The 9,546-nt window shown below is 44.7% G+C and overlaps 1 protein-coding gene across 2 annotated transcripts; it reads right to left on the bottom strand.

Annotated features, from left to right (window-relative positions):
- Positions 1 to 1,850: 1,850 nt before the first annotated feature.
- LOC123072739 (uncharacterized) lies at positions 1,851 to 9,292 on the bottom strand. Of its 2 annotated transcripts, XM_044496366.1 has the most exons (8): positions 9,103 to 9,292; positions 7,109 to 7,944; positions 6,857 to 7,012; positions 6,504 to 6,758; positions 3,025 to 3,514; positions 2,672 to 2,907; positions 2,433 to 2,588; positions 1,851 to 2,336 (listed from the first exon to the last, which is right to left on the bottom strand). In XM_044496366.1, exons 2-8 carry the CDS (start codon positions 7,928 to 7,930, stop codon positions 2,064 to 2,066), a joined length of 2,388 nt encoding a protein of 795 aa, XP_044352301.1. In that variant the 5' UTR covers positions 7,931 to 7,944; positions 9,103 to 9,292; the 3' UTR covers positions 1,851 to 2,063. The 2 variants fall into 2 exon arrangements, with proteins under 2 accessions (XP_044352301.1, XP_044352300.1); XM_044496365.1 differs by having other exon boundaries at positions 2,672 to 3,514.
- Positions 9,293 to 9,546: the final 254 nt, after the last annotated feature.

Below are 9,546 nucleotides of genomic sequence, written 5' to 3'. Positions count from 1 at the left end.
TGCGGCAAGCCGATTCCTTTGATTCTGCCAATTGAGGTGATCTCGTTTGACTTCTTCCACCCAGGGTTGCAGATGATCTCCGTAAACATGGGATCCGGTCGCCTCCTCCTTTATCAGGTGGGTCACCATGATCTGGTTTGTCTAGGGAAAGAACCCTAGGTGTCTGATCCCTTTCCTGAATTCTGATCCTCACATCCTCCCTCAACCGCTTGAACTTCTCCTTGATTCTCTCAATCCCCAGATTCGGATCCTCTCGGCTCGCCACTTCCTGATTTTCCAGTCTCACCTTCCTTTTCGTCGATGAAAACCGAATCAACTCCCGGATTCTGGTCCATGCAACGCTTGCCCCCACCAGATCTTCACTTCCACCCTGGCTACATCCTCGGCGGACGATCTTTCCCTCACCGCCGGTATCCCGATCATAGACTACGGCCTCAGTCGATCTCACCGTCGCCCATCGCCTCTCTGTCGCCCCTCTAGGTCGTCCGCTAATCACGCCCATCTTTTATTCATCGGTTCCCGTTGCATCCCCATGGATATTATTCCTTCCTTTTGATCGCCAAACTTTTGGGTGTGTTTGATCGCCAAACTATGGCATGCTGATCGCCGACTTGTGGCATGATGATCGCCGAACTTGCGGTGTTTTTTTGGCAGCAGGAAAGACAGGTTCAAAATTTTGGGCGTCAGGGGGCCCAAACCTGGGGACGCGGCTGGAAATTCGATCGCCCCAGAGCGAAAAACCCACCGACGCAATTGACAAAAGGCATTCGCCGGTGCGCTGAGGGGCCAAACGGCTGAAGATGCTCTAAGTTTTGATCGCTGGTGGGCTGGGATACAACCATACGGCAACCAAACCGAAGAGATTGATCATGCATGCAATGCATGAGAGAGCTTCAGCTGTACGTTGAGCTGGATCTGGGTACTGCAGAGCTGGTTCAGCCTTCTAATGGTGTCATGCCAAGGCATGAAGGCAGCAGCGAATCAACATGTCATGGCCATGCATGTGTTGGTAGCCTGTCGGTGTTTGTACATTTATACTGTATAAGTTTCTAACAAGGGGACAAAGAAGAATATCAAGTTATATACGATATGCTTAGCAATGCAAAGCAGACCCAAACAGTGTAGCCCAGGGTGGTCAATAGTAGACATATATTAACATAAATTTACGTATTTTCAAAGAAATTATTTTTTACTACACTATATACTGTACATGATATGTGTAACTTTCAGGGTGGTCCATGGATCACTCTGTCCACCCCCTAGCTACGCACTGCAAACTCTTGCCTATGACCATTCATGGTGTGTTAAGTGTACGTATGTGCTATCACTGGAGCACCACAATAGCGAAAAACCACCACATTACAATTTGTTGTAGAAATTATCGCTCTGAAAAATTGATAATGGCAAAAAACACTAATGATAAATTGTAATTACTTTGATGATGTCACTAATTGATTGAACCCGTCTGTCGGGCCAGGTTGGCAAAAACAAAACTTGCCCAGAGCATTAGCGCATCAAGAGCAGAGTATGTTCAGATCTCTGATTTATGACTGTATAAATAGAACAACCAGATGTACCCAATCTAACTACTCCCGTGGGGAATCAAGAGCAAAATTCATGGTATAGTCACAGCGCACCTCAACTGATGTTCGGTGGCCGGCTGTAGATAGAATCCGCTGCTCCTTTGATCTGGTTGCTTTGTTTGGCAAGCAGGCAGAGATGTTTTTTCACCTGATGACATGATTTGTTTCTCTATAACCACATATTTGTACCACGGGGATTGCATTGGTAAACATGGAAATACTGCTTGCCAGACCACAAGCCGACAGCGTTTTATATGGAAAACTTACTCGCAAAAAAGAATTGTTTTATTATTCATATGGAAAAGACGTGCTGGTGGCACATTAAATACTCCCACACAATGTCCTCGACAACACACACACAACCTCTACCTGATGATTTGCATCAGATGCACACATATAACCACCAGCTAGTCGTAGCTGGTACATTCGCATGAACTCAGCAGCAAATCACATCGGCAAAGCGATGGGGGAGCATTCTTATCAAAATCTAACAATGACCTTGGCCCTGGGAGACACCCTCGGCAGAGCTAATAGCTTGGCAAGAACAATGCTGCAATCTGCTTCACCCTTCCATTCTATCTTCACTTCTTCCAGAGCAGGTGCCCAACTCAGTAACTTTGCCACGAAATCGACTTCGTTGTCAAGACCCCGGAAACATTCAACACAGGCCATTACGAGATGGTCCATTTTCATTTGCAGGGTATGCTCTAGAATCCTCGCCTGATCCTGATCGCATGTGCTCGAAGCGTAACTCTGCAAATAAAAAAAAACGACTCATTAGCCGCCGCAAACACAGCAAACATGGAATTGGGTGAGTGAGTGAGGGAGAGGATTTGCTGGCATACGTACCCACACCGCAAGCTTCTTCAAGTTAGGGGCATTCTGAAATAATGAATAAGCGGTCAAGACTTGCCTCTGGTCCCAAAAGCATATCGTAAGATAAATATTCTCAAGGCGAGTAAACACAACTGGGAGCTTCGTGAGTATGCACCCTTTTGATAGATACTGGAACAAGAAAACAATGTCAACACAGATTAGTCAGAAGGCAGAAGAATACCATAGCAATGCTGGAGCTAATAATAGCTCACCTTCATGAAACTGCCAGTAATTCCAAGTGTCTTGATCTCACTTAGGCTTCCCAATGACTTCTTGACATGGTTTTCCTTGTCATACCCAATTGGAACAGACTGATATAGTTTAGCTTGGTGACCTAGATAGAGAATGGCCACCTTCAGATTAGGGGCCTCCAAATTAATGTCTTCAAAGTCCCCATATACATTAAGATATTCTAGCTTAGGAGCTTGAATGTTTAGTCGGTTGATGCCCTCAAAAGAAGTTAATATCAAATCAGTCAAGACGGGGCAGAACGAGATCAGATTTTGGATATCCCTGTCTGTGGATGAGAAAATGTTTAGGCTCAGGTAAGTTAGGCTCTTGAAACCTTGGAATGCCCGGGGCAAGCTGATGATGCAGTTTTCCAGTTGCAGAAACTTCAAATCACCGATAGAAAAGAGGCGTGAGGAAATCTTATACCTTGGTCCTGAGTTCAACTTGATTGTAACTGACCTTGGTGATCTCCTTGACAGCATGAGCATCCACCTAGCGAGCTCATCATGGTAACTTTTTTTACCTGATATATCAAACTCTTCTATGGTTCCCTTGTGGAGTGCTAGCACCATATCGACCAACGTAACGAACCTGGTTCGCGCAAAATTTCTATCGCGCAAAGATATTTTTGGCATATCTGTCCATGCATCCCTCCAAGTACTTGATAAGGTGCTAGTCCTAACCGCTTCTCTGACATCCAAACGGGAGAGGACGTTGCCCTTTATCTTTGGAGGTAGACTGCTCAGTCTGTCTGAACTCACAACAGATGTAGCTTCTGCCCTGGTCTTTTTGCAGGTATTCATTGCTTCAGAATCCAGATTAAACTGTTGTAGCATTTCCAAAAGACAGGGAGCCTAAATTAGCGAGGATTCTACCACATATCACTACATACAAATATTAAATGGTGCACTGTGTAAGTTGCTTATTCAAGGCAAAACAAAAAATAAGCAACAGTCAAAAGATGGGAGTTTCTTGAAACAAGTCAAGCCACCATGTTTCTATTAACAGAACTGAACTCGACTACTGGTGTAGGTAGGCTGAAAAGCTTGATTATTCCAACATTAAATATAAGTATGATCAGGATGCAATAGCTTATAGTCATTGTTACTCAGTCACGACTGTCCTAATTTGATCAACGATTATGTCTGGCATACTATGCACTATACTGAGGTCCAACCGATAATTAACTAATTTTCTTACCAAATCAACATGCTAGCTAGGAAAAGATTAATCCAACGAGATTGTCACTTTAGATGTTAGAGATAGAAAAATACAATGTAAATAATATAGTAGTAATAAACTGGATTAAATTAAGCAACAAATCTAAACAAGCATCTGAACAACATTATAGCACCATATGCAGTACAACTAATTGTACAACAGATGTAGCACAGGTTTGGGCATAGATTCATACAACTGATAAAAAAACTTGAAATTGTTCGACCCATGAAATAGGAAGCCAAATCAACTTACTCCTATGTCTCTTGTTGGTGTTCGATGTGGCTCAACGACGCTCGCGCTCAGTTGCTGCAGGAGCGCTGAATAACGGGAGGAGATGACGCCGCTCGCCTGGTGGGGCCTTGGACACCGCCAAGCACGGCCTGCCGCCAAGATGGAGCGCTGAGGACAGAAGGGCGAGGACGTCGCCGCGACGCCAGGCCAGATGCGTACGCAGGAGCGCCGCCGGCCGGGCGCTGGTGCCGTGCCGTGGTTAGGGTTCCAATTTCCTCTCTTTTTTCCTTTTAAAGGATAGGGTTCCAATTTCGTAGTGGCTTCAGAATTGGGCTTGAGGAGAGACTGGGCCACTGGGCCATGTATGAGTAGGGAGGCGTGGTAGGCTAGTCCGACTAAATGCTTGAATAGCCAGCCTTCTTTTGATTTTCATTGTAGTTTTGCAGTTAGTAGCTCTGGTAGGACTGGTGGACTTGGTCCCTTTTGGAACAATCTAATAAAGCTCGAAGTTTTAAATTATTCCCAGTATCACATAGATGCTAAGATAGATGGTGTTGGTCCTGAACTGTGGTGTGTAACTCTTGTTTATGGTGAGGAACAAATTCCAGAAAGGTACAAAACATGGGATGCTATTAAGGGTCTTGCTGCTACAAGCAACCTGCCCTGGATTGCACGCGGTGATGTAATGAAGTACTTAACCTGAGCGAGCATAATGGTATTGGCAATCGTAGCATGACGGTACTGAACCACCTACGTGGCATGCCAAATCAGCACCAAATTGGGGGTGAATTCTGTCACAAGGGGGTAAAATGTGCCACAAAGATGATAAATGGGGGTATAAATTGCGGATTTTCTCAAAAATGGGTAAAATCTGTCAAAAGGGTGAATCATGGGGGTAAAAATGGAATTAATTCATTTCCAAAACATGGGAGCCTATGCAGCATGGATTCTACCACATATTACTAAAAATACACATAAAGGACAGACCCAGTGCATAGAAGCTCCCACACAAGGTGGGGTCTGGGGAGGGATTATAGGAACCTAGTCTTACCCCTGCAAAGTGCAATGCAGAGAGGCTGGTTCGAACCCAGGACCTCTTGGCACAAGTGGGGAGGACTTCACCACTGCGCCAGGCCTGCCCTCTATATTACTAAAAATACAATACATGCAAAAGGTAAATGGTTTGCTAAGTTGCTTGTTCATAGAAAAACAAAAAATAAACTACAACCGAGAGATGAGAGTTTAGGGAGACAAGTCTAGTGTGTTTCTCAACTACTGGAGTTGGTGAACTGAAAAGCTTGATTATTCCAACATTAACTATAAGCATGATTGACATGTACTAGCTTAAAATCATGCCACGACAATACTAGTTGAATCAACGATTATGTGTGGCAATAAGAATCTAAACATGTGAACAGCAGTAAGATCAACTAGAATTGAAACAAGCCTCGGTTGCTAGTCATTAATTAATCCTCATGGGGCTCATGAACTTAACCATATCAGGTTGTGCAGTTACAGTAATACTATAAACTGGCAGCAGACCGAGCATACGGAGTTGCTGCAGGAGCGACGAAGAACGGGAAGGCGAAGCTATGGAGTTGCGAGTGGAGTTGCGGGCGGGCGCTGCCAAACACGGCCTGCAGACCGAGCCGGAGCACAGACGCCGCCGCGACACCACGCCGGATGCTTGAGCCGCCGCGCTTGGAAACCCTGGGGATTTCAGCATTGGGCTTGAGGACACATTGGGCCACTAGGCCATGTGGTGTGAGGGTGGGTGGGTTATATTGGGCTGAATGCTTAATAAATAGCATCCGTTTTTCCTTTTTCTCATGTTATATACCATATATCGCACATAATCCCCTAAAAGATATACGCACATAAACTCCTAAAAAAAACCATCAAAAAAATACGCACATAATGTTTTGGCAAAATACCGAATACTCATGAATTGGACTAACAATGGACATTCAATTTTCAGGGGCTGGGGGGTTTCATGAATTGGTACACGCAATGCGGAGCACCCCGGAATTGGAAAGATATATTTGCTATAAGCAGGAATTTACGATACGCAGAACAAAAGGGACAAAAAAGGACTAGCTGAACTGGCGCAGTTGAGGAAGGGCAACTGCGGCTTGTGTGTCCCCGGCTCAAGAAAGGAAAACATTTGCTAATAGTAGCACATTAAGTACTCCCTCTGCCCGATGAATTGCATCAAATGCACACATATATATATAACCGCCATCTAGTCTTGGCATAAAAAAAGCTGAAATAGTTCTACTTGGCTGCAAATTAAACCGGCAAAGCGATGGGGGATGCTCTGTAGACTGCAGGGATGCATGCTTATAAAAATGTAACAATGACCTTGGCCCTGGGAGACACCCTCGGCAGAGCTAATAGCTTGGCAAGAACCATGCTGCACTCTGTTTTGCCCGTCCATTCTATCTTCACTTCTTCCAGAGCCGGCGCCCAACTCAGTAGCTTTGCCAGGAAATTGACTTCGCAGTCCAGGCCCCTGAAATCTTTCACACTGGCCGTTACGAGATGATCCAGTTGCACTTGCATGGTAAGCTCTTGAATGCTCGCCTGATCCTGATCCAATGTGCTCGAAGAGTGGTCCTGAATTTTATTCACAAGTCATTAGGTGACATAAATACAAGAATGAACATGGATTGGATAACTGAGGGAGGGAGAGGATTTACTGGAGGCAGACTTACCCACATGTCAAGTTTCTTTAAGTTAGGGGCATTCTGAAACAGCGAACAAGTGGCCAAGACTTGCCTCTGGTCCCAAAAGCATATCACAAGATAAATATGCTCGAGGCGATGAAATACGGCAGGGAACTTTGTAAGTATGCACCATTTTGATAGATACTGCAACAATAAATTAAAGAAGTGGCAACAGAGATTAGCCAGGAACTCAGGATGCAGAAGAAGGCCATAGCAATGCTGGAGCTAATAATAGCTCACCTTCATGAAAATGCCACTAATTCCAAGTGTTTTGATGCCACTTAGGTCTCCCAATGACTTCTTGACATGGCTTTCCATGTCATGCGCAATTGGAACAGATTGATGTGCTTTAGCTTCATGAGCAAGAGAGAGAATGGCCGCCTCCAAATTAGGGGCATCCAAATTAATGTCTTCAAAGTCCCCAAAAACATGAAGACGTTTCAGTTTAGGAGCTTGAACGTTTAGATAGTTGATGCCCTCAAAAGAAGCTAGTTTCAAATAACTCAGTACGGGGCAGAAGGAGACCAGATTTTGGATGTCCATGTCTGTGGAGGAGAAATTTTTCAGGTCCAGGTGAGTTAATCTCTTGAAACCTTGGAATACCCGGGGCAAGCTGATGACGCAGTTTTGCAGGTGCAGAACCCTCAAATCGCCGATAGAAAATAGACATGAAGGAATCCTATACCCTGGCCCTGAGTTCAACCTGATTGTAACTGATCTTGGTCTTATCCTAGATAGCATGCGCATCCACCTACCGAACTCATCATGGTAAGTTTTGCTACCTGAAATGTCAAACATCTCTACAGTTCCGTTGTGGAGTGATAGCACCATATCAACTAATGTGACGAACTTGGTTCTTGCGAAATTTCCATCGCGCAGAAATATTTTTGGCATATTAGTCCATGCATCCCTCCAAGTACTTGATAAGGTGCTAGTCTTAACCGCTTCTTCGACATTCAAACGGGAGAGGATGTCGCCCTTTAACTCTGGAGGTAGACTGCTAAGTCTGTCTGAACTCACAACAGATGTAGCTTCCGCCCTGGCCTTCTTACACGCACTCATTTCTTCAGAATGGCCTAGCAATTCCAGAAGACAGAGAGCCTAAATTAGCGTGTAATCTACCACATATCACTGAAACTACAATACATGCAAAAATTAAACGGCGCCCTAAGTTGCTTCTTCATAACAAAAAATAAATAAGAAACCACCAAGAGATGTCAGTTTAGCGAAGCAAGTCCGGTATGTTTGTATGAATAGAACTGAACTTGACTACAGAGTTGGTAAGCTGAAAGGCTTGATTATCATTTGACATGTGTTACAATACCCTAATTTGTGATCTCGAAGAGCAACCAAGTCCCGTGCTGCAAGCACAAAATGCAGATTTAGCAGTTATGTCATTCTAGTTCCAAAATTAACTACAATGCTAACCTTAATCGCTACCAATGAACTTGCTTCCTTGAGATCTCTATTGCAGGGAGTGTGCCTTACAGGAGTACCCGACGACAGGTCCTTGCTTAACGGCGCCGCCTTTTCCACTAAGGGCGTTTACGCTGCTCTTGCCTGTCTGACTTGTGGAATGCGCCGGTTCAGCACGGCCTACCAAAGTCAGTCTGGCCTTTTATACTGCTACTCATATTATGGAAAATTTGGGACACTCGCAACGCCAAAACCTTTGGGGACTTGTCCCCTTCTCCGTATGATGTAATTATTAGGGCTATTATCTCTGACCTCACTCTATGGTCTCACCGCCTTAAAAAGGCGGATCAAAAAATCCACGCCGGATTGTGGCGGGATTTTTTCACCTCTCGTATTGGCTGAACTATTACTTTTCGAAATATATTCAGGTGGGGAGTCCCCCCCCCCCCAGTTTCAAAAAAAAAAAACAAGACTTTGATCAACATGCTAGCTAGGAAAAGATTAATTCTGCAAAATTAGCGCTGCAGAGCTAGAGAATAACAGAGTAGTACTACTAAACTGGATTCAGTTAAGCAACTGGATGTAAAAAGCATGCGAACAGAATTGAATCTCCTATTGTCACAAAAAAATCTCATTAGTCCGTAGAACATACAGTATTATAATCTCCTATTGTCACAAAAAAATCTCATTAGTCCTCAATCTGATAGCCGACAGAATTGAACGATACAAATCACGATACATGGGGCAATCTGATAGCCGACAGAATTGAACAATCTGTGCGAACAAATCTCATGAAACGGGAAGCCAAAATAACTTACGGAGTGTTGTTTCTTCAATAACCAACGAAGGCCGCGCCGCTCGCGCTGCGGCCTTGGGGAGCGACGAGGGGCGAGGAACGGGGGCGCAACGCCACGCCGGATCTACGCCGCCGCCGGAGGGTTCCAAGTTCCTAGATGCGCCAATGGGGCGGACAACCACCAGGAGGTGGGTGGATGGGCTACTCCTTATCTTGGGCCTTTCTTTTACTCTTTTTAGATGATGGGCCTTTCTTCTTCTGTGACGTTACTCCTCCGGGAGCCTCGCAACGATCAGCGCCACTTGACGGGCTCACATCCATTCGCCACGTGTCGCGCTCTGGGCGCTCCCTTCGGATTTTATTTTTTTTATTTTTACGCACGCGTTTTCGGCTTTTTAAAAGTTTTTTTTTGGTTTTTTTGACGTTTTGGTTTTCTACCGGTTTCCCTAGCTTTTTGACAAAAACT

This window comes from Triticum aestivum, chromosome 3B (genome assembly GCF_018294505.1).
Source record: "Triticum aestivum cultivar Chinese Spring chromosome 3B, IWGSC CS RefSeq v2.1, whole genome shotgun sequence".
Lineage (NCBI taxonomy): Eukaryota > Viridiplantae > Streptophyta > Magnoliopsida > Poales > Poaceae > Triticum > Triticum aestivum.
This window is presented reverse-complemented; position numbering and strand designations above follow the sequence as displayed.